Source organism: Mirounga leonina, unplaced genomic scaffold (assembly GCF_011800145.1).
Source record: "Mirounga leonina isolate KUSES-001 unplaced genomic scaffold, KU_Mleo_1.0 Mir_180, whole genome shotgun sequence".
Classification (NCBI taxonomy): Eukaryota; Metazoa; Chordata; class Mammalia; order Carnivora; family Phocidae; genus Mirounga; species Mirounga leonina.
Window position 1 is genome coordinate 1,155,068 of NW_023270469.1, and position 25,260 is coordinate 1,180,327.

General features: G+C 50.9%; 1 protein-coding gene across 3 annotated transcripts in view; it reads right to left on the bottom strand.

The window, feature by feature from the left end:
• Positions 1 to 25,260, bottom strand: part of ZC3H18 (zinc finger CCCH-type containing 18) — a 60,546-nt gene that overhangs the window by 19,380 nt on the left and 15,906 nt on the right. For 2 of the 3 annotated variants that reach the window (XM_035024624.1, XM_035024625.1), the window contains exons 3-9: positions 24,859 to 24,943; positions 24,159 to 24,227; positions 14,293 to 14,441; positions 13,872 to 13,964; positions 12,846 to 13,003; positions 7,544 to 7,661; positions 6,066 to 6,334 (exon numbers count right to left, since the gene is read on the bottom strand). In XM_035024624.1, coding sequence (XP_034880515.1) covers positions 6,066 to 6,334; positions 7,544 to 7,661; positions 12,846 to 13,003; positions 13,872 to 13,964; positions 14,293 to 14,441; positions 24,159 to 24,227; positions 24,859 to 24,943 — 941 coding nt within the window. The remainder of the gene's footprint in view (positions 1 to 6,065; positions 6,335 to 7,543; positions 7,662 to 12,845; positions 13,004 to 13,871; positions 13,965 to 14,292; positions 14,442 to 24,158; positions 24,228 to 24,858; positions 24,944 to 25,260) is intronic. The other variant, XM_035024627.1, reaches the window with a different exon arrangement.

Consider the following 25,260-nt stretch of genomic DNA (forward strand, 5'->3'; position numbering starts at 1 on the left):
CGGGGCGGGGGGAGAAGGGCAGGAGAGGGCTGATGGCGGGGGGCGGCTAAGACACAGGGAGCCCGGCACCCTGCTGGCACACAGCGCCAGTCCTCGCCGCACCTCGCCCCACTGTGTCTGTCCCCCCGGGGAATGGGCGGTCTGGGTTTCAAGAGCTCTTGCTGGTCGCAGACAAACCACACCGAGTTCATCATCACCGACTCCCATGTGTGCCCGCTGGACTCTGCAAGGCGCATTCCCGGGCAGATTCGACCCCACTGAGTCCCTCGTGCACTAGCTAAGACGAAAGCTTCCTACTCCGCTCTGAATGCAGTCATGGCTGTCTCCTACTTTAGGCGAGAAAAGTTCTTTGTATCCAGCTGTTGATGTAAAACTCCCAACCTGTCCTAGGTAAGTAAGTAAACTCACCTAAAAAAGGGAGCTCACACAAACGTATTACTGCAGGGAAATTCAGCCACCTCCTGAAGTGGTCGCGTCAGCTCCGGCTTCTCCAAGGAAAAGGAAGCAGGAGGACCGTGCTGGAAACTCTGCTCCGGGGAAACCCTAGCCCTTCACGCCGGCAGCAGGGCCCCTGGGCTTCCAGCCAGGGTGATACAGATGGGGTTCCAGACTCCCTGGCACCACTGAGACAGGCTGAATCCAGACCAAGTGACAGGGTATGCCTGCCTCTGCCCACAGGAGCGTGAAGGAGGGTCCAGGGAAGAAAAAGGAGGAAGATGTGAGCCTAGCAAAAGGAAACAGACACCAGTGGAGAGCAGGCCTGCCCAGTTTGGTGAGAAAGCTGCACCTCATTTCAGGAAGAGTCCACTTAGTCAAGCCTCCTGAACCCGCCCCGATGGCTCAGCGGTGTTCTCACTGACGTCGTCCCTCACCCGAAGGTCCACAGTTGTGCAAATGTAGGGTGTGGAGGCTGTTCCTCAGAGGGATCTAGCGCTTGGCGGCTAAGCCTATGACCGCTCCTGCCTTGCGAGCGGTCTTCTTGGGTTCCCGGGGACACTCCGCTCTGGAGGGGTCAGCAGCACTGGGGACGTCTGTCCCATGAGTTAGCAACAAGCACAGACGGACACAGCCACCAATGCAGCTGTGCTCCCTCCAACAGGCTCTCTCTAAAAGCACACTCAGGTGTCTAAGAATGTCCCTGAGCTGGAAATACAGACACTTGACTTGGAGCTACCTGGCTTCTTGGAAACAAGCAGGACCCGTGAACAGGAGAGGGGGAAGGCGGTCTGCGGCCAGAGCAAGTATGAGTAAATATGCTCATAAGTCATCAAACCACTGGAGTGGACCGGCTGATGTGATTCGGGAATCCACAGAGTTACAGGGGCAGAGCGACATCCTAGACATCATCTGCCCATCTCTCCTGTGTCTCTCCTTCCAAAACCAGGCGTCTGGATATGCATGAAAACAGCTGTTTTAGGAATCTGGAAAGCAGAGTGAGTGAGTTCTGTCTGCAGAACTCAGTCTGCAATTTCATCAATCCTACAACATGTGCTATGACAGAAAAAGTAAAACTGGAGGCTACTACCAAACCCAAAACTCATTTACAGTACCACCAAGGGTCTGGGGGCTCCAGCTCTGTGCCGGGCCCTGAGATGAGGCCTGACGCCGCAGTGCCCTGCAGGGGACTGCACTACAGAAGACAACAGGTGGTCACACATACGTGGACGGTAATGTGTGACATCAGGGAGTGATAAGAGCCACGAGGAGCTATCGAGCAGGGTGGGAAGACAGGAGTGAGCGGGAAGGCCTCTCGGACCGGCAAGATCTGAGCAAAGTCCCGGAGACAAGGAGGGCCAGCAGGGGCAGAGGACGGCTGGAGCGCAGGCTGGAGGAACGACAAAGCAGGTGGGGTGAGCAGAGGGAGCTGGGCCTCCTGTTCCAGCAATGCTCCCAGAGAGGCCACAGCCCCACCACCGAGTCCACACTGGAAACTGCGCATCTCCGGGAAAAGGGCTTCTATCAAAACGGGGCTTCAGTGGACCAACAACAGGAAGATCAAAATCAAGCTCTGCCATTCAAATGAAGTTTTAAATTTCAAGAGAGCGTAAAGAGTGATTACTGCAACACACAGAGTCATCAGAGCAGCCTCTTCAAGAATGAACGGCTTCAGTACACCCAGAATATGTGATTCACTCTGAATATCCTTTAAAAACATTACTTTGGGGCGCCTGGGTGGCTCAGATGGTTCAGCGTCTGCCTTCGGCTCAGGTCATGATCCCAGGGTCCTGGGATCGAGTCCCACACCGGGCTCCCTGCTCCGCGGGGACTCTGCCTCTCCCTCTCCCTCTGTCCCTCCCCGTCCCTACTCATGCTCTCGGTCTCTTGTTTTCAAATACATAAATAAAAATCTTAAAAAAATAGTAAAATACCTAGAAATAAATTGAGCCAAGGGGGTAAAAGAGCTATACACTGAAAATTATAAGAAATTAATGAAAGAAACTGAAGACCACACAAATAAAGGGAAATATATCCCATGTTCACAGACTGGAAGAAATGATACTATAAAAATGTCCCTAGTACCCAAAGCCACCTACAGATTCAATGCAATCCCTATCAAAATTCCAATGGTATTTTTCATCAGAAATAGAAACAACAATCATACAATTTATACGGACCCACAACAGACCCCAAACAGCCACAGCAACCCTGAGCAAGAACAAAGCTGGAGGCATCACACTTCCTGATTTCAAACTATATCACGAAGTTTTAGTTGTCAAAAGTGTATGGTATTGGCGTAAAAACGGACACAGATCAGGGCGCCTGGCTGGCTCGGTCAACAGAGCGTAGGACTCTTGATCTCAGGGTCGTGAGTTCAAGCCCCATGTTGGGTGCAGAGATTACTTAAAAAAACCCAAAAAACAAAAAACCAAAACAGACACGGATCAACGGAACAGAACTGAAAGCCCAGAAATAAATCCACACATGTATGGTCAATCACAACAAAGAAGGCAAGAATATACAATCGGGAAAGGATAAATGGTCTTGGGAACACTGGACAGACACAGGCAGCAGAATGCAACTGGACCCCATCTCACACTGTGCACAAAAACTAACTCTAGGTGGATTAAAGACTAGAAATGATGGAAGACCTGAAGCCATAAAGTTCCCAGAAGAAAACACAGAACAAAGCTCCTTGACACGGGTCTCAGTAACGACTGTCTGATCAGGACACCAACAGCACAGGAAACAAGACCAAAAGTAAATAAGTGCCCATCCCTGAACTCTACCCCTGAAACTCATAATACACTATATGTTAATTAATTGAATTTAAATACACAATACATATTTGGAAATGGAAAAATAAATTAATAAGCGGGACCACATTCAACTAAAAAGCTTTTGCACAGAAGAAAATAATAGTAAAATGAAAAGACAACCTACCGAATGAGAAAAAATATTTGCAAACCATCCACCTGATAAGGGGTTAACACACAAAATATGTAAGAGATTTGTACAACTCAACTGCCAAAAGCAATCCAATTTAAAAATGGGCAATTTCCTGACCAGACATTTTCCAAAAGAGGACATCCAGATGGCCAACAGGTACACGACAAGATGCTTCACCACCACTAATTATCAGGGATGTGCGGATCAAGCCCACGAGGAGGTATCGCGTCCCACCTCTTCCAAAGGCGGTCATCCAAAGCTGAACTGGTAACAGTGTCGGTGAGGGTGAGGAGAGGGAAGCCTCAGGCACGAGAACTACTGTGTGACCCAGCACACTTCTGGGTGAGTGTCTGAAGGAAATGAGAACAAGAGCCGCCTGCGCTCCGCTGCCCTCCTCAGCCTTCTTCTCAACGGGAGCACATGGGCAGGGGAACGGACGGAGGATTCGGGGGTGAGCCGCACAACGGACTATTACTCAGCCATAAAAAGGAGGACATCCTGCCATTTGTGAGGACCCGGACGGGCCCTGAGAAACAAGGCTAACTGAAGTAAGTCAGACGAAGAAAGACTCTCTATTCTCCCTGTACATGCTCACTTCCATGTGGAATCTGAGCGGAACTCAGAGAGACGGAGAGCAGAATGGTGGCGGCCAAGTGCCGGGGTGCCGGAAATGGGGAGCTGCTTGTCAGACAGCACACCTTTCCAGTTATAAGGTGAGGAAGTTCTGGGGATCTCGTGTACACCACGGGGGCTGGGCGAGCAATTCTGTCTTGAGTACCGGAAAGCCGCTGAGAGAGTCGATCTTAAATGTTCTCGCCACACACGGAGGAGGCAGTTCCGTGAGGCGATGCTGGTGGTGACTCACCGCGGAGACCATTCGGCAGCACTATGCCTATCCACTCATCACACTGTACATTTTAGGTTTGTACAACGTTACGTGTCAAGTGCATCTAATAAAGCTGGAATATAAAATAAGAGGCTTTCGCTCAAAAAAAAAAAAAGAAAAAAAAGGACATCATCAAGAAAGCAAAACCGACAATGCAAAGTATGGGGAGGGGCATGCACGTGCAAGTTGGGTATCTGACAAGGGGTTTGTACCTAGAATATATACAACTCAGTAATAAAGACCATGAACAAATAATAAACTAAAGAAGTGGGCAAAGGATCTGAATAGACGTTTCTCTAAAGAACACACACCAAGAAGCACATGAAAAGATGCTCAGGAAAATGAAAATCAAGCCACGGTGAGCTACCATTTCATACCCAGTAGGACAGCTATAATAAAAAAAGATGGGCAATAAAAAATAATCTGGAGGAAATTGGAAACCTCACACGTTTCTGGTGGGAATGCAAACTGATGCAGCTATGTAGGAAGATTCTAGAAATTCCTCAAACGGTTAAACATAGTTATCACATGACCCAGCAATTCCACGCCTAGGTGTATACCCAAGGGAAATGAAAACGATTTCCATGCAAAAACTTGTACCCAAATGCTCATACTCACAATAGCCAAAAGGTAGAAATAACCTAAATGTCCATCAATAAACAGGTGAACAAGATGTTGTATGCACACATCCACACAACGTAATATTATTCAGCCACAAAAGGGAGTGAAGTATGGACACGTGTACTTCGGAAAGCATCTTGCCAAGGGAAAGGAGCCAATCACGAGAGACCACATGTTGTGTGATCCCATTTACATGAAATGTCCAGAGTAAGGAAACCTAGAGAGACCGAGAGTGGGCCAGTGGCTGCCAGGGGCTGGGAGGCGTTTGGGGATACTGAGTACGAGGTTCTGCTGGAGGCACAGAGGAGCGCACTCCGCACCACTGACCGGCCACTTTGAACAGAGGTGCCGCAGCACATGCAGACTTCATCTCACGAGGCTGTAAACACACCGACAAAGCTTCCTCCAATTCCATGATTTTCTGAGGACCGCCTGTCCTGCTCTAGCCCTCAAATATACATATGCACGTATTTTGTTTATTTTTAAAAGGCTTATTTTAGAGAGAGAGAGAGAGGAAGAGAGGGAGCAAGTGATGGGAGGGGCAGAGGGAGAGAAAATCTCAAGGAGACTCCACACTGAACATGGAGCCTGACGCAGGGCTCAATCCCGAGACCCTGAGATCACGACCTGAGCTGAAATCACAAGTCGGACGCTCAGCCGACGGAGCCACCCAGGCATCCCCTGTCTGTATTTTAAACAACAAGTGCCGTATGAAGGCCCAGAACCTGCCCTGCCCCTTGGGCCCCTCTGTGCTGCCTGTGGTCAGCGCCCACCCCAGTGGTCACCCGGGCAGCTCTCCGGACGCAGCCCAGCAGCGTCACTAGCACCCAGCCAGCCAGCTCACCGGAGGCCTGCCCTCCGCACGAGACCCCAGAGCGCCACCCGCTGGCCGGCAACCTCCCACCCCCTCTGCCAAAGCAGGGGGGCTGGGAATTCACAACTTCCCTGATTTAGGGTGATGATAAGGAGCTCTTGGTGCGCATTCCCACCGTAACACACACGCTACAGGACGGGGTGGCACCTGCCCCTCAAAACACCATTTCCCAGCCACGACTGTGGGACTGCAGGCACCGGGCCATGGGAAGCAGACAGGACCTGTGACCAACTGGCGAGCCCCCTCCTCTCCGGGCCCGGGGCCACCATCCCAGAGCCCAGCCGGCGGATGGCCTACCTTGGCGGCTGCGGGGAACGGGGCTTCGGCTTCTCTTTCTCCTTCTCGCGCTCCTTCTCCCGGTCGCGGTCTCTGTGCTGTCGGTCCTTCTCATCCCGCTTGGCTCGCTCTCTCTCCCACTCCTCTTTCCTCCGCTGCCGCTCCTTGTCACGCTCCCGCTCGCGTTCCCGCTCACGCTCCCGCTGCCGGCGCTCCCGCTCTCGGTCCCGCTCCCGCTCCCGCTCGCGCTCCCGCTGTCGGTTCTCCCGCTCCCGCTCGCGCTCCCGGTCCTAAAGCCAAACACACGTGCTGGGTGGCACCTGGCACCAAGTGCAGGCGGCACACTGAAGGCCACGGGGAACGATCTCAAGTGCCCACTCTGTTCCCAAGCTTCTCCTTAAAACAGCGTTAAGCCACGAGCCAGAGGCCAGCTTGGGACCCAACCTAACAGCTCAGCACCACCTGCCTCCCGCCTCAGCCCTTCCGGTGAGGGGTGGACACGACCTGGCAAGGCCTCTCGTGGGCTTGGACCAAAGCACTCTGCTCGCTGGAGCCTGGTACAGAGGGCGCGCTCCAAAGTGGTGGCCCTTGCTTTCCTATGCACAACCCTTGAACATCTTTCTGAACCAGTCTGCACTCATCCGTTCCATTTCCACTAATATTCAAAGGTAAAACAATAAAGCCCAAATCACAGCACGAAGACGGGTTTTAGGCTCCAGGTGGCCTTGTGGGGAAATGAAGCATGTTCCTGCTCTTTCCCTGGCCCGCATCCTCGGACATGGTGGGGGAGAGAGGTGACGGAAAGGTTGCTTGCGGCACCCATACCCCGGCAGCCTGGCCCCACCGATGCTCTATCAGGGAGAGAGGCACAGGATGGTCAACCATGGTCCCACCACCCATGGGTTCCCAGGGCAGTCACTTCCTTTTGGTCCTGAAAACTCAAAACTCTGTCATATAAGTCACAGGACAAAGACCGCCCCACTGCTCCCACCAGACCTTTTCTTAGCGGCAGGTTCCCCACCGCTCTGAAAACATGAGGGACTCAAAACACTGAAACATGTTCGTTCATCGAAAAATACCAATACAGAATAGTCCTCCAGGAGGCCACCGTGGCACAGCTGGGGAGAGGCCCAGGTTATGAAAATGGAGGGGGACAGCACAATTATAAACGGTATTACTAAGAAGTCTGAAGGAGGAATTTGTTCAGGAGGGTGGAACACACTCCCATGCAAGCTTATATTAATATTAATAACCCAATCGGCAAACCTAAGTTTTAAAAAAAACACAGCAGGACTACAGGTAAATTAAAGGAAGTCTCTGTTCAAACCACCACCAATTCAATCTGTGGATCTGAACTGTTCTCCGCAGTTAATTTAGGCTTGAAACTGACACACTGCCAACACAGGACTAAGACCGTATGAAGTCCTATAAAATAAAAAGGGGATCATTTTAAGGAATTGCCCAGTGAGCTCAGATGTGCACACCTGCATCCCACTTACCCGGTAATTATGGTACGGCTCCGTCTCCGTATACTGCACCCGGAAGTTCTCGTACTGCCCGCCACGCCAGAAACGCTCGATTTCATAGTCGTAATACGGGTCTGCATAAGGCTCTAGTCTGAAAACAGAGCCCGGGAAAAGTAAATCTTGCCACTTGGGAATATTAATGCAAAAACATTACATAAAATGTTAGCAAACAGAATCTGACACCACGTTATGAAAACAGACACCATGACTCAGCGGGATTTCTTCCAGGAGTGCAAGGTTGGACCAATACGAGGAGATTCATGACAAACCTAGAGAGAAAAATCACAGGACTGGAACCACAGATGGTGGCAATGTCTGGGACAAGAGTACCCACTCCTGGTGACAAAACGGAAGGGAAGTGGAGGTGGCGCTTTCCTAATGTGACCACACATATGTGTGCACTGTGGGACTGAAGCCATGGGCACAGAGGGGCGTTTCTGTAAGGCCAGGCCAATGCGAGGAGGCCACGGCCTCCAGGAGCACCCACTGGTGGGACAGAGGCCCAGCCACAACCAGGAGGCCAGAGACTGGGCGAAAAGGAAAAAGATCTACACCTGGAAACTGAGGCACAGTAAAGCCACTCCAAGCAGCCAGAAGAACCCAGCGGGGCAGACCGAGACCAAATACTCACCGCTTGGGAGAGAGAGTGGTCTGCATTTACAACAGTAAGCAAGAAACAAAAATACTGAGGAACAAAGTTCATTTAACCAGAAACGAGCAGAACGTATTTGAGGAAAATTTCACAACACTCTCAAGAGGACATAAAGAAATGGAAAAATGTTCCATGCTCATGGATTGGAAGAACAAACACTGTTAAATATCTACACATTTGGGGTGCCTGGGTATTATGCTAAGTGAAATAAGTCAATCAAAGAAAGACAATTATCATGATTCCACTTGCATGTGGAATTTAAGAAACAAAACACAGGACCATAAGGGAAGGGAGGGAAAAATAAAATAAGACGAAATCAGAAAGGGAGAGAAACCATGGGAGACTCATAAGGATAGAGAACTGAGGGTTGCTGGAGGGGAGAAGGTGGGGGACGGGCTTGATGGGGGATGGGCGTTAAGGAGGGCACCTGTTAGGATGACACTGGGTGTTCTATGGAAGTGATGAATCACTGAATTCTACTCCAGAAACCAATATTGCACTGTATGTTAACTACCTAAAATTGAAACAAAAACAAACACAGAAAACACTGGAAAGACACAAAAACACACGTGAATAAATGAGACAATGTTCCCTGTGTTGGGTCAGGATGACCAGACACTGGCAAGAAGTCAGCTGTCTGTCCGTTAATTAATAAACGTAGGGTAATCCCAGTACAAACAGCAGTGAGCTTCTGCATGAAGCTAGACAAGCTGGTTCTCAGGTGCACAGGGAGACAGAGGAAAGGGAGACCAGCCAAGAAAGACACGCCCTCTGAGACAATAAGCCACGGTAGGAGGCCTTTCTGGGGAGGAAAGAAATGGCCCACAGGAATGTGACAGGAAACCCAGAGACAGACCCCAGCAGGGAGGATAAAGGAGCCTCCCGCAGGGAACCACCACTAACCTCTGCGAGGAAGGTGAGGAGACCCCACCTTACCCACGGACCCAGAGGACCTGCCCTGGGGATGCCTGGGACCCTGATGGAGGAAAGAGGAAATGTAAACCCAGCAACACGTGGGCATTCTTGCAGGGATTTCTTGGCTCGAGACCAACTCTCCCCTTTGAGTAAGCTGGTGGGGGAAACCGAGGCGCCTACAACCCACAAAGGTGTTGCTCTGGGGAGCCGCCAAGGCCTGATCTGGTTCACCTGATGGCCTCCAGCAGGCTGCTTTCTGGGAGGCCTCCCCCCCGGCTTGTCCAGGACCTCCGGCAGGCCCCCCCAAGGCTGGCTCTGTGGATGACACAGCTCTCTTTCATTCCAAGCAGCCAGACATCTTCCTAAGCACCTAAGCCCCACACTACTCAGATCGTACTTAAGACAGGGGTCAGGAATGGCAGAGGCCTGCTGCAGCCAGAACGGAAGAGAGAATGCGGCCCCCGAGGCACCAGCACCATCTTCAGCCAATGGAGGCCCTGAGGGGCCCCTTCCCAAGCGGATGTGAGGGTGTGTGTTCTCTCAAAGGAGGGCTGTGCCTGCCGATTTGTGTTTGGGAAACTGGGTAAGCGGGGTGTAAATGGGCCCTCCCTGCGGGACTGCTCAGACCCGGAGGGCACGGCCAGCCGGCTGAGCAAAGAGCAGTAGCTCGACGGACGCACACCGGTAAGGGCTCCAGCCCAGGCCCAGGTTACTGCTGTTGACAGCTCCCGCCAAGGACCCATTCCTTGCAGCTGACACCCTGGGGTCCCCTCGTCTGCCAGTTCCCACCGTCCTGCGGGCTCAGCGTAGCATTCTGGGTTCACACCCCGCCCCAGCAGCCTGTGCAGAGAGGTTTCCTTCCTCCCTCCTTTCCTAAGTAGGCTCCAAGCCCACCACGGGGCTTGAACTCATGACCCCGAGATCAAGAGTCGTGTGCTCCCCTGACTGAGCCAGCTGGGCGCCCTGAGGTGACATTTCTTAATGTCTTGTGCATGTCAGATCCCATGAGTTGGTCGGCATCTGAATAAAGTGCCTCAGGTGGTGGAAAGAAGCTCCTAAAGCTATGAATTGGGGTCTGTCTAGAAAGGCACTATTTTTACCAAATGATCCTGCTGGACAAATTAATTCCAAATAATAGCATAAAGAGAACACCTGTTTTCCTGTCCTTTATGCCACCTCAGAGAGCTTCCTCACAGCTCCTGAGCAGGCACCTCCCCAGCGGGTCTCCAACGAAGCACCCAGCTCCGTGTTACTGGAGCCCGACCATGATAAGGCCAGCAGGCGCCACCACGTGACAGCGATTCAGAATTTTCCGTCCCTACCCTCAGCGTCAGGCCAGGGAGCCCAGGTCCCGGGAACGGATGTCCACGTTCTCAGACCTCAGTGGGTGGGCAGCAGAATCACCCAGAAGGCTTGTTAGCAGCCAGCTGGGCTCCACCCGCCCTTGACGCTCGGATGGGGGCATTTCTGACAAGCCCTCCGGCCCGGTGTGCTGCTGGTCCCGAGGCCACCCCCGGAGCTCAGCCCTCGGGCCTGTGCCCCCCTCCCCTCACCTGGCACACACAGGGACCTTGGTCACAGGCCTGCTGCGCTGCCGGCTGAGGGGCACCTGGGCACCAAAGTGGAGACGCTACAGGCTCCTAGGAAAGAACTAGCAATTCTGGGCTTTCTGAGTTTTCCATCACTGGCCCTTGAACTGCTGTTAAGCTCCCTGCTTGGTGCCTCAGCCGCCCCGCACGCTCTCTGCCAAGTGCTCCGTGTGAGGCTGGCCCACAGCAGGTGCCCTGGGAGCTGGTGAGGCCGGGGTGGACAAGGGCTCTGTCCTGGCCCTGGCCCATCACTGCCCACAGGGCTCCTGCACCCCAGCCTCCTCGCCCACCTCAGAGACGTCAGTGTAGCTGGCCAGCGTCCCCTCCTCAGTGGCTGGACTCCCAGCACCTCCTCCAGCCTCTCCCCTCCCTCCCTGCAGGGGTGGGGGCGCTGCTTCCTGAGGGTGCTGCTCCCAGAGTCTAGTAGACAGCGTGTCTTTACGTTACATGCTCTTCGTTACGATAGCCGGGGGGGGAGGTCTCCTCTGCTTAGTGGACGCCAACGGACACAGCAGAGGTGGCTTCTGCCCTGACTCACGCTGGGACCCTGTTCCCGGAGGTCCTGACTGACAAGGTCTGGCTGGGGCCTGGCCCACGAGTGTCGCAGAAGCCCTGGTTCATTAGCCCCAAGGCCCTGATGTTCAAACACCAAACCCGAGTGAGAACTTGGCTCAAAGGCCCATCTTCAGAGGCTTTACAGGCTGAAGGCCCTGCAGCGGGGAACCCCCGCCCCCAGCAGAGGAGGCGCGGAGTCGGCAGCCAGCGTCAGCCCGGCACCAAGTGCAAGGTGGGAGGCCCAGACCCAGACTCGCCACACTGGTCCTCAGGAGGCACGTGTTCAAGTCCCCGCTCCAAACAGGGCTGGGAAACACAGTGGCAAGGATGAACCTTGAGATTCTAAACCTTTTCTTTCAGGGCTCAGAATGACCACACTCAGGGAGCACCCTCTGCTCTGTGCTAGTCACTTGCCCCGCACCAGAGCTCCCGGGATCCCCCCCCACCCCCCGCAAGGCAAGATGATCACTGGCATCTGACACAAGGAAAATACGAGGCCTCAGGACATGAAGGGAGTCGCACGACTTAGCAGACATTTCTGACTCCCATGTTCCTGTCCGGGATCTGACACGACTCCATACCCAGAATGACAAAACACAGAGGTCTGAACTCCATCTTTCAATCTCCACGCATCGACCTCTGAGCTGTTCCCTGCCATGGCAGGCGTGGACCAAAGCGCTTCTCCTCCTTTCTGCACATGTGACAGGAGGGTCCTGAGACAGCCTGGCGGGAGCAGGTCAGGGCGCCGGGGTCCTGACACACAAGCCCCGCAGGAGCCCCTCCCCTCCACGCCGTCCACCAGCACCTCAGCCAGAGCCCGGCGACGGGGCCTTCCCGGAAGCAAGCATGAACGCATGTCGCTACAATCCTGACACGATGCTGAAGCCGGCTCCGATCACAGGCCGAATGCCACGCCATCCCTGTGACCTGGGCCCACACTGCAGCTGCTGCTCAGGAGAACCCTGCCTGATTCTGCTCCACAGAGGGGAGCACAACGAAGCCGGCCTTCCTTCCCCTGCAACCGGAGCACGGGCAGATGAGAGCTTTACTTCACATTACACGATTTCTAAAACCCTGACTTAGGTTTTCTACCATGTGTACTTCGGGCATGAGTCTCTAAAAGACCAACAGTAAAACATCTGGGAGAAAAAACAACAAAGAGAGCATTTACAACGAAAAGGGTCACACCTGCCAAGTTCCTGGACTCTGGTGACAGTCTTATGGGGGCCTGGAGGGCGGGCAGAGGCAGACGACAAGGCTCCAAAAACACCTGTAGAAGCTCTCCGAGCTCAGAGGGACCCACAGGGAGGCGAGCCCTCCCCAGGCGCACGGCCCTGGCAGAGCTGACACCCTTCCCTCACGGAGCAAAAAACCAAGGAAAGTTCATGCCAAGCGTCTGAAAGGATCCTGGGGATGCCATTCTTAGTCCAGGACAGGGGACAAGCATAGGCCCGCAATGCCTGAGGGAACCTATGTGCCTCTGCTCTCCAGAGCCCGGGCTCACACAGCTGGGGACAACTTAATACTTTATGAAAAGGGAAGGAAGAGACAGAACTGTTCTTACACTGTGTCTCGGACATCTCTGGTGATACGGTAATTCCAATCTCGGAAAACTTCATTCTCCTTGTCAAACTCCCGTTCATCTTCACCAATGGTCACCGTAAACCTTTTCTCTTCAAAATCAGGCTCCTGTTCTTTTCGAATGGTTGCTTTTTTTAAAACCTACCATTGTAAGAAGAAGTCAACGCCGGTTACTGTTTAGAAAAGCAAAAGGAAGCCTGTCCTGGTGTGACCCGTGGAGCCCCGGCCACCACGGCCGAGTGGCCCGCACGCGCGGTGGGGGAGATGCACCTCAGCTCTGGGCCTGGAGTGCGCGGTCACTGCACCTGGCAGTCAGGACAGGCCCGCTCAGTAGTGCCACGGAGCTCGCTCCCATTCCAGAAAGGGGTGAGAGCTGGCCACCTCCTAGAAATAGTCCTGACACTGAGCTGGGAAGCCCCAGACAGTCACTCGGTGAGGAAGCCCAAGTGTGGAGAGGAAGGTGAGGCTGCTGGTGGCATAAAAGCCACATGGAGTGGTTCCAGTCTCAGAGGAAAGGAGGGGTGGTGGGGTGTGTGCTGAGCGAGGGAGGAGAAGGGTTTTGTCTTAGTCTGTCACTTCCCTGGAGAGAAGTGGGGGCTCAGCAAGCAGGCCTGGTGCCGACGGACCACTAGCCTGACAGCCAGGGCCACAGTACGGAGTGAGGGAGCGGGGAGGGAGAGGAGGGCGGTCTCAGAAGAGGACAGCTCCTCCACAGGCAGGGGCCCCTGGCTAAGTCTCCGGGGAGGGGCACTGGGCGGCCGGCGGTGGGCTGTGGGGGCTGCTGCTGCCCAAGCCACGGGAAGGCAGCAGGCCTGTGGGCTGTGACCTCGCGCACCGCGGAGACATCGACAGACATGAGTTTCCTTTTGTAACTCCTCAGAGAAATCAGAGAAGTATATCCTCACTTCAGAGACTTTACTGGGTTTTCAATCCTTGTCTCTGAATCAAAGAAATGCTACTTTTGCTCAAGGAGCGCAGCTAGCATTTTCTTCTCGGGCTGTCTGGTTACCTCCTTCGCGTGCCGGAGTCCTCGTTCCCAGGCACTCTCTGTGGGGGGCTCTGGAGGGGGTGGAGGCAAAATTTCATCAACTACTGGCCCACCCTATTAAAAAACGAGAAGGGAAAAGTTGAGAAAGCAAGCAAAACTTTAAAATTTATAAAGAAACGGGAGCAAAAACCCCAGTGAGAGCGTTCGTGGCTGCACACCACCCGCTCTCCGAGCCTCAGTCTGGCCCCTGACCCGCTGCCCTGCCTGAATCTAGAATTACCTCCACATGGAGACACGGAAGCATCTGGAAGGCGACTCAGTGACTGTGTGACGTCACAGAAGTGCCTTTTACACAGGGTGTGTTAATGTGCTGTAAGCTGAAGATTCAGAGAGCTTAGATGTCCCATCTGCTAGCGGTTAAAGAAAAGAGGTGTTCACGCACCCATGGGTTGGCAGGCATCAGTGGGTGAGGTCCAAGAGGCGGGGCACCATTAGGCGGGAAAGGTTCGGCTTTGGTGATTAAGGAATAGTTGCCCTTGTCGTTGACTCCAGGATGTATAAACCTACAGTTCATTCCCCACGTGCAGTTCCCTATGGAGACAAAAGCCAGGTCAGAAAGGGGAGAAGAGAACCAGAGCGCACGGGTCGGCTTCCTGCCCGCTCTGCCTGCAGTGGCAGCAGCCTGGGGGCAGTGTCGGGAGCAGCGGCTCTACGGAGGCCTGGGGAGGCCCCCGCCCCCCGCCACCACGTGCTCCAGGGCTCCTGCCGCAGCCCTCGCCGTCTCACTCGCTGTGTCACCTGAGCACGGACAGGCCCCAAGGCAGGCGGCTGCGGCGGCAGAGTCAGAGCTCAGAGCGGGGCCGACCGGGCCCACGCCGCACGCCTGAACCGGGCACAGCAACCACCAGCCCCCCCCCCCCCACCGCCCGGTGCCTGGCAGGCAGGCCGGGAAGGTCTCGGGACCAGAGCCCGGGCTGAGGAGCCTCCCGCGAGCAGTACTTCCTAAGGGCTCCTGAAAGGGGCTGGGGTCATGTGGTCGAGGAAACACAGCCCCTGTTCCTAAGTCACTCTGGGAAGAGTTCATCGCCCCCTAAAAACAGTGAAGTCCCAGAGCTTCTCAGACAATCCGAGGCTGCCCCCTGCTCTGTGAGGTGGTCTCCCACTCGGGGGACACTGCACCCCCAGGAGGGCTCCGAGGTGCGCGGGCATGATCCTTATCCTGACTCCAAACACTGCGATCGCCTCGAGAATTCTGCGTCTGTCTCGGGGCGTCTCTACCAGCTCTGTAAATCTGCATTTCTCCCACCAAAAGTCTCACAAACCATCCCAGGAAACTTCTGTGCTTGAAAATGTGTGAGAGAGACAAGATATAGAAGACTGTAACATACTGGGTGTTCATACTTTACAAAAAAACAAAAAATGTCATCTTTTAGAATTACTCCCTAACAGAACACCAAGATGATTCAAGGAAACCACTTGACTTTTCAGAGCAGAAGGCAAGAAGTCCAAGTTTTAATTAGTAAGTGAACCACTTTTTAATAAAAATTTAATATGGGGGGGTGCCTGCTCAGTTGGTGGAGCGTGCGACTCTTGATCTCAGGGTCACAAGTGTGAGCCCCACGTTGGGCGGATATTTTTTATTTTATTTTATTTTATTTTATTTTTTGTTTATTTTTAAATATTTTATTTATTTGCTAGAGAGAGACACAGCGAGAGAGGGAACACAAGCAGGGGGAGTGGGAGAGGGAGAAGCAGGCTTCCCGCCGAGGAGAGAGCCCGATGTGGGGCTTGATCCCAGGACATGACCTGAGCTGAAGGTAGACGCTTAACAACTGAGCCACCCAGGTGCCCCTTATTTTATTTTTATAAAGATTTTATTTATTTACTTCACATAGAGAGACGCAATGAGAGAGGGAACACAAGCAGGGGGAGTGGCAGAGGGAGAAGCAGGCCTCCTGCTGAGCAGGGAGCCTGATGCGGAACTCGATCCCAGGACCCTGGGATCATGACCTGAGCCGAAGGCAGATGCTTAACAACTGAGCCACTCAGGCACCCCCGGAGATTACTTAAAAAAATAAATAAATAAAACACATGAATAAAAATAAAAATTTAATTTTTTAAGCGTAATATCTATTTAAGAGTAAAAAGAAATATGGCATAAATATCTAATTTTAAAAACATTTTCAAGGGGTTAACATGTAGTTAAATTTTAAACCATCTTTTAATATATATTCCCTTCTAAATGTAATATTCCACTTGAATGCTTCTATCAACAAAACACATTTTTCCTTGTATAACATAAAGAGAAATAATCATTTGGTATTTAAGAAAAAGCTAAATTTGACATCATGAATATTTAAGCTTGTATTAAAACCAACCTAGTAACATAGTGACATGAATTAAATGCAAAATAAAGTATGCTTAAAACTAATTCTCTGGAAACGCAAAAATAACTAACTTTTAAAATTCCTAAGAGCGTTAGAGAGATCATGTAAGTCAGAGGCTGGGAAATATTACACTATGAGGGTTTCAGATCCCAGAGTCTCAGAGAGCTTTACAGAAAACAGACCTTGTATGCAGTCCTGCATCTAAATAAAGGGCTGTCAAGCCCTTCCCCATCTGTCACAGAGCTCGCACGGTATCCTCACTGATGTGCAGGTAAAAGACTAATGGAGGTTTTCTGCAGAAAATTTGCAAGTACAGGAAAGTATTAATAAACTCCAGGTTTCCATAACTTTTTAACCAAACTTATGTACCTGGGTGGTGGATAAATGGGTATTTGAGAATCACAGTTCTTTTTCGTATGTAAAATATTTTTTTAAAAGATTTTACTTATTTATTTTAGAGAGAGAGAGAGAGAGTGCGAGTGTGTGCAGGGGGAGGAGCAGAGGGGGAGGGAGAGGGAAGAGGAAAGAAGCCCAAGCAGACTCCACACTGAGCGTGGAGCCCAGCACGGGGCTTAACTCACGACCCTGAGATCATGACCTGAGCTGAAACGAAGAGTCGGACACCACCCAGGTGCCCCTATATGTAAAATATTTTCAAAACAAAACCAAAAACATCACCCAATGAGCCCGCTGACAAAAAAGATCTTTTCTTGCTCCCACAGGCAGGAGGAGAAAAGAGGAACAGAAGAAATCAGTCAGGAGTGCCAGAGGCAGGAGCAGCGGCCTGCGCCCCCCGAGATTCTGGTGGGTGACAGGAGCCTGTCCTCGTGGACCGTGTGCGGCTGGGTGTGCAAAGATCCCGGATGGACATGTCTTGACTCCTGGCCACCAAACACAAGAAGGTTGCTCCAGGCAGAAGGAGGGGAGGTCTACAAGCACCTACCACCAGGACAGATGCCCAGCACACGCAGGGAGGAGGGAGCACAGGAGCTGTCCACTCCCAGTAGCCTTTTGATTTTTATTAAGATTTTACGTCATCTCTACGCCTGATATGGGACTCGAACTCACAACCCTGAGATCAAGATTTGCATACTCCATCGACTGAGCCAACCATCCACTAGCCTTATTTTTTTTAAATCTTTATTTATTTAGTTATTTTTACAAGATTTTATTTATTTGACAGAGAGAAAGACAGCGAGAGAGGGAGCACAAGCAGGGGGAGTGGGAGAGAGAGAAGCAGGCTTCCCGCTGAGCAGGGAGCCTGATGCGGGATTCAATGCCAGGACCCTGAGATCATGACCTGAGCCAAAAGCAGACGCTTAACGACTGAGCCACCCAGGCGCCCCCCACTAGCCTTTTTAAAAGTGAATTTTTATCTGTGTAGAAAAAAGCCTGGAAGGAAACACCCCAAATTGCTGGATGGTAAAAAGACTTTTATCTTTTACTGTCCTACTCTCTGTTAGTATGTATTACTTCCATAATTTAAAAAAGCATTTTGTTTAGGGAAAAATATTCTCTACAAAGTGGAGGCAAAAATCTCGTTTTAGAACTATATGGTCTTCTACTTCCAAATGAAACTTCACGAACACAGAATTTATGTGGACTGTGACTCTGACCGGGGAAAGAAACAGGCTCCTAATGATTTAACGACTCCACGTGGGGACACTGGCTTAACGAGCCAGCAGGGAACAAGGAGAACTGGAAGCATGGTCACGGCGGCAGGACGGGGGACAAGATTCTTCGCGAAGGCACTGATAATGTTTGATTTCGTAACTGAATGGTGGGCATCTTAGGAACTACTGTTTTTTTAATCATCATAAAAGCCTGTGGAGACACTGTTATTTTATATATATGAAATATTTATAGGTATGAAATAAAAGTAGCACACAAGAATATATCCCAATACTCTAAAAGGTATTCAGTGAGGTCTCCATGCTTCCAGGGCCCTCGACCAGAGACAGTTATCAATTTGCTGGGGATGGATCAATCAATCAATCGATGTATCCACCCCCACGTTTGCCCCACTTGTACCCTGTGTGTTGACCCTTGCTTCTCTCACTAAATCACAGATCCATGAAAAGGGAACCTGCGTGCGCATTACCAACACACCCACGGCCAGTGAGACACACACGACCTTTGCAGAAAACCTACCCAGTCCTTCCGCAGCCATCAGAGGAACTGAACCCAGAGATGATGGGACACCAAAGCCACGTCTCCGGCGGCAGTAAGCCACTGCTCACAGCCACACCACTGACCAATCCACGGACCCGCCCCGCCCCTCCTGCAGCATGCGACGTCAGGAGAAGAAAGCAGATCTGCGGGCGTGCTCGCGAGCACGTACGCGCGCCGGCTCCAGAGAGACGACTAGATCGGTCTGCTGGCTGTCAGCACGGCGCAGCGCCGGCTTCGTCTATGGGCTGTCCTCGCCGTGTCCGCGAGGCGTCCCGCTACCGCGTTATTTCTAAGTAAGACACGGCGGTCCCATTTCCTGTTAGTCTGAGTAACTCAGAAGAGAAAATAAATACAGGGATTGTAAAAATCAGGAGGTTTAAAGTGCTTCATGGTTTTAAGAAATTACCAGTGGAAGGAAGGCAGGATATGTAAAAATGGAACCATTCAATATTAAGGACAAACTGAGAATCTATAAACATGTATCCTAATGGGTATCAAGTCCCACGTCCATCACGTGCAAGTTTTTAACAACAGAACACAAACAACTCAGGAGTACTTTCCTTTCCCATTTCACTGACAACCAGTCACCTCTCAGGGTATCTGAGATATTTTAATTTCTCTAACGAATACCTTCACTGTCTAGCTGAAATAATTAAAATAATATCTGGGCTGCTGCTTTGTAAACAATGTTGACTTGAAACCAGAAGTTCTTTAACTTCTAGGTCTTAGGAGCCCAAAGCATCACAAATGGTCGGATCTACTGGTATTCACTACAGAAATTAAGACTGAAAAAATTTAAAGACATAGTATATGCTATGTGTAACTTATGGTAACAATACATTAGCATAAGTGTTTCATGAAAAATAACTTTTAAAAATACTTAATGACACGAGCAGAATTCTCTCCTTTTTGCAAACCTCTTTCAAGCTGACAGGAACACAGAAGACAGCGGCTCTCTCTCGTCGGCTTCTGCATTCAGTTTGCCAGGACAGCTCGTTTGTGCTGAAGCAGGTGAAGGAAAGCCAGCCTCAGCGACTCTCGTGTGTCCCTGAGGCCACTTGAACCTTGTCAAGCAAGCCTTCTCGGCCGTTTGTTGCCGTGCAGGGTCTGTAACCCTCGCGCTGAACATTTCTGACTGTGCCACAGATGTGCACTGCTCCGCCTCGAACTGCGAGTGGACTTTCTACGCAGGTGTGATTCTGGGACACCATGCAACGGTCATCTGGAAAAGTCATTAAGCACTGCAGGTGGAGATTGAGGCCCTCCAAAATTCTGACTTTCACGTGACAGCCCAAAGTCATCATTAGCAACAGATACTGTCAGCTGTTCTCCTGGAGGTGGTGGGCTCACTTTGTTTCGGAGGAGACTGTGCCCTGTGTCCTGCAGCGGTCCCCGCTCACGGCGCAAGCCTCGCGTGCCCTCCCTGGAGATGCGGCTGGCACCTTCCTGTGTGGCACCTCCCAGCTGAGGGGCTCCGGGAGCGCTCGCATCTCGTCAGGCTGAATGTGGGAAAGACCAGCACTATGGGGTCTTCCTGGGGAGATGGACATGCTCTACAGCTGGATTGTGGTGACGGCCACACAACTTGGTAAATTTAATAAAAATCATTGAATTGTATGCTTAAAACACATGAATTTTAGGGCATGGATATTATACCTCAATGTATTTTTTTAAAGACCTGTACTCAAATGTAAAATTTAATTTAATTCTTACTACTCTCTTAGAGACACCATTAAGTAAAACTGCTATTACTCCACTCCGAGTGTCTGGTGGTCAATGCCCAACTACTAGTAGGCTCAGGACCACAAAAGTAGTTTTGACCTCAGGGTCCCTTCAAAGAATTTTAAGAACCTTTAGGGGTCCGCAGACCACATTTGAAGACCTGCTGCTTTAAACATAAAAGAGAATGCAGGGGGCGCCTGGGTGGCTCAGTTGGTTAAGCGGCTGCCTTCGGCTCAGGTCATGATCCTGGAGTCCCGGGATCGAGTCCCGCATCGGGCTCCCTGCTTGGTAGGGAGTCTGTCTCTCCCTCCTCCCTCTCATGCTCTCTGTCTCTCATTCTCTCTCTCTCAAATAAATAAATAAAATCTTAAAAAAAAAAAAAAAAGAGAATGCAGGGATTCAAAAACGGGCAATGAACATTTCTCCAATGAAGATAGACTGTTCAAAACGCCAATGGGCCCATGAAAAGATGCTTACCATCACTAATCATTATGGAAATGTAAATCAAAACCACAATGAGATACCATTTCTCATTAGGATGCTTGCTATCAAAAAGTCAGAACATACTAAGTGCTGGCGAGGAGGCCCTGGGTCCTTGCGCACCACGGGCGGGGATCCAATGTGCTGGTGCCACGGCAAACAGCATGGAGGCTCCTCAAGGAATTAAAAATAGAATCACCATATGATCCAGTAATTCCAGTTCTGGGTACACACCCCCAAAATTTGAAAGTAGGGTCTTGAAGACACATTCGCATACCTATGTTCACAGTAGCAAAAAGATGGAAACAACACCAACTGTCCACTGTTGGATGAATGGATGAACAAAATGTGGTGTACATACAATGGAATACTAACCTAGGAAAGGAAGAGAATTCTGACACCTGCTAAAACACAGATGAACCTCAAGGACACCAGGATGAGTGAAATAAAGCAGTCACAAAAAAACAAGAATCGTATCATTCCACTCCTATCGGGCACGTAAAGTAGTCAAAATCACCGGCAATAGAAGGGTGGTTGCCAGGGCCTGCTGGAGGGAGGAATGGGGAGTGACTGTTTACTGGCTACAGAGTCTCAGTTTTACAAGAGGGAGAGAATTCTACAGATAGATGGTGGCGATGGCAACAAAGTAAATGTACTCAAAGCCAGGAACTGTACACCTGAAAATGGTGAAGATGGTAAACTTTACATTAGGCATATATTACTAAATTGTGTGTGTGTGTGTGTGTGTGTGTGTAAGAAAAGGGGGGTGGAGGGAGGGAAAGAAAGGGGGAGAACAGGAAGGAGCAGAGACGAGGTCTGGCCTGCAGAATGGATGGGCAGTATTGACATCTGGCTCAATCAGAACCCAAAGTAGGACACAATTTAAAGAAAATGTTACTTATGCTTTTGTAGATAGTACTTTTTATCTTGATGATTCAACATAAATACACTAGAGGTAAAAATATACCATCAACAAAACACGGTGCTTAAAAATGTTTCCATTTAGGGGCACTTGGGTGGCTCAGTTGGTTTTAAGTGTCTGCCTTCAGCTCAGGTCATGATCTCAGGGTCCTGGGATTGAGTCCCGAGTCGGGCTTCCTGCTCTGTGGGGAGTCGGCTTCTCCCTCTCCCCCTGCCTGCAGCTCCCCCTGCTTATGATCGCTCTCTGTCAAATAGATAAAACCTTTAAAAAAAAGTTTCCATTTTTATTTCTAAGTACATTTCATTGTCACTGGTCACAGATGCCAATGTACCCATTTGGGCAATTAATGATTAATCTATAGAAATCTTTTAATAGAAATAGAACTAAAAAATTTTCTTAGGAAGAATTTTCAAATTAAGATAGAATTCACATACCATAAAATACCCCAAACTACAGTGCATAATTTAGTGAGTTTTAGTATGTACGCAGAAGGTACGCAACCATCACCCTAGAAGGGAGCCCCGCACTCCTTGGCTGTCACCCCCACCGCCCGCTCCCACTCCCTCCCTCCCTGCCCAGGCTCTGCGGCCTAGACAATGACCAACCCAGTTCCTGCCTCTATGGATCCATGCTGGATGGTTCGTATAGACGAAAATGCACAAGAGGGGGCCTTTTGTGTCTGGCTTCTTTACTCAGCAGAATGCCGTCAAGGTTCATCCGTGCTGTGGGGTCAGCACTTCACTTGCTTCATGGAGGTATAACATCCCACTGTGCCGACAACCCGCACTGTGTGTAACCATTTATGAACTGACGGACATTGGGTTGTTTGCACCTGTTGGCTATTTTGAACACTGCTTTTATGAACATTTATATACAAGTTTTTGTGAGGACGTACGTTTTCCTTTCTTGTGGGTAGAGACCTAGAAGCATAAGTGATCGGATCAGATCACCGGACAGTTCTACCCTTTCCTGTTCTCCAGGCTGCCACACTGTTTTCCAACAGCTGCACCATTTCGTGCTCCCACCAGCAGTGTGAAGGTTCCATTTCTCCACATCTCATCAAATGCAACAAACTCCATTTTATTTTTAAAGTGACTTCTCTTGCTAATAAATGGAAATTACACGGAATCATCTCAAACTAATACCAAGCTTGTAAACTAAAGGTAAGCAAAAACATTTTCACCCAAAAACTCTAAGAAGCAAGAGATAAGTTCTAGAACACCCAAAGAATCAATGATTTCTTTCTGTACTGTATCACACCACTCCGAGGAATAAACAAGGAAGTATGGGCAGAAAAGGTAAATATATACTTGAAAGCAAAGCCTGAAACAAGTTATTGATTATGCCCAATCAAGTTGCAAAGAGGGCCGGTTGCCACTAGCCTCAGATTTCTCTGCAGAAAGCCCTGACCACTCGCCTTTGTCTCTGAAACCCAAGCTGAGCATTTCGTTGGGACTGTGGTGGGAACCTCCCTCCTACTGTGATGTGGCCCTGGGGACCATGGGGTCCCTGGAGATGGTGCCCAGTCCTTGCCCACGAGGCATCTCCCGAGGATGCTGATCTGCAGTCCCAGCAATAACTTCACTTGCCTGTGTGCTTCTGTTGCTAAATTCTGGAAATAACTTCAGTGCTGTGACCCCGCGCACCTGGATGGGAATCTCCATGGCATGGATGGAAGGCACTGCCTCCTGCCAGGGGAGACCCTGGCTAGTCCTGACGGGCTGGCCAGGATTCTGAACCACACAGTTTGACAACAGTGCACATACATCTACGTATACATGTACGTATTGGTCTCCTCCTCTTTAATCTAGAAATTTCAATGGTGGATTGACATCATTTATGCCCACATAATTATGGAAAAGAGATCTTCTGCTTAAGTTAAAATTCTCTGAAATATTAATATTTCAAATACCAAAACTTATTTTAGGTAGGCTCCACGCTGAGCTCCAATGTGCACTTTGAACTCAGGACCCTGAGATCGAAACCTGAGCCAAGTTCAAGAGTCAGACACTTAACCAACTGAGCCACCCAGGCGCCCCTCAAATACCAAAACTTTTAAAAAACTGTTAAGAACTGACTTCCTAAAACATACCACACACTTCTCTGCATTCTCAGGGTGACCATGCTGCCCTCGACATCACTGGCAGCCACCCTCCTGAAAGCAGAACGCACAAGGCTGCACAGTGGAGCTCACCACACGCACGTCTACCTCCAATGAGTTTCCACTTGGCAGAAGCCATGTCTGCATGTAAACGGCACAGGCCAGGAGCACTCGCCCTGAGGAGGGAGCTGACCTGGGTCCTGAGCACACTGGCTCCTTGGTCCCCATGCACCCTCTGCACCACGTCATGTTGGGTGTAGGGAGAGGGTCCTGCAGGGGCCACTCAAGGGCAGAGCCTGGCCTCTCAGGAAGATGGGACTCCACCGTCCCCTACTGTCCCCCCCTCCCCGTGCCATCCACAAAGCTCCCGTGAGCCTCATCAAGTGCCTCTAAGAACTGAGGTCCACGACTGCTCTCTGCCCCTCAGAGCCTCCCCCTTCCTTCTGGCTTCACATCAGAATTCTGGATCCAGGAGAAAGAAGTCTGGCCTCCGGAGCAGAGAGTGAATATCGTATACTTTGTACCTTGAACCTGGCCTCTGAATGGTATGGAATGTGATATTGGTGGAAGAGGAGTGGATAAGGCTGTCACATCTGGAAAAGAAGTACAGGAAGCTCTGGTGAAATTCAGACCGTACGCGCAGGCTGGGCCAGTGAGCAAGGGCACCCAGGGCCAGAGCGAGCCTAGGACAGACACAAACATCTCCTACCCGGGCAAGGAAAATGTGGGCCTACTACTGTCACACGGCACAGAAACCCGTACAGACCAGGGTTCCTGCTGCCATGTGCGGGTTGGCCCCGCTCCGTGACAGCCACTTGGTTCACACCATTCACCTTCCCGGAGCGAGCGACCTTGCTGCACTCAGAGCCCCTCCACTCCAAACGAAGGGTGTACTTTGGCACATTTAGCAAACAAGTGGCAACTTTCCTTACAGAGGTGGGAAAACGTCTGCACTGGCGCCTGGGCCATCTGGCCTGACGGCAAGGGAATGTTAAAGCTACGGTTCTGCTAGAAACAGCTGGGCTTGGAACCCCAAGTGTGAAAATGGTGAGGCTGGCGCCCTCCAAGTCAGTCAGGCGAGGCAAAGACCCCCAAAACATCGACGCCACCACCACCACTAATGGTCGCGGTCTGGCCCCAAGAACAGCCTTGCTCAGCTCCAGGGCTGAACCACCACCAGTCCCGGGGAAAGCCACGGCCACACAAGGACCCTCAGACAATTACCTTTCATGAAGAATCGGCAGGTGGGACGAGGCCTCACCTTCCTGTCACTGGGGTCCTTTACTTCGCCCTCCTCCAGATCATCATCCTGAAACAAAGGACAAGAGGACTTGAGAGGGAATCACCGTTAACAAGGAAGAGGAGGTGGGAGGGGCAGCTACCAACAGGCATGGCTTCCCCAGACCAGAAAGGACATTTTCATAAGGCTCGTGTCTTCGCTGCTCAGCAATTCACGTATGTTTTCCCAACCTCAGATTCCTCAGCCAACACAATGGCTCGCTTCTAAGACCCAGGCATTACACAGGAACACCAAGTAAGAACACCCTGTGAAGTAGGTAAGGAAGGTACAAAGCAGGGTTTCACCATATTTCCCTTATTAGCAATGCCAGGCAGAAAACGGTTACA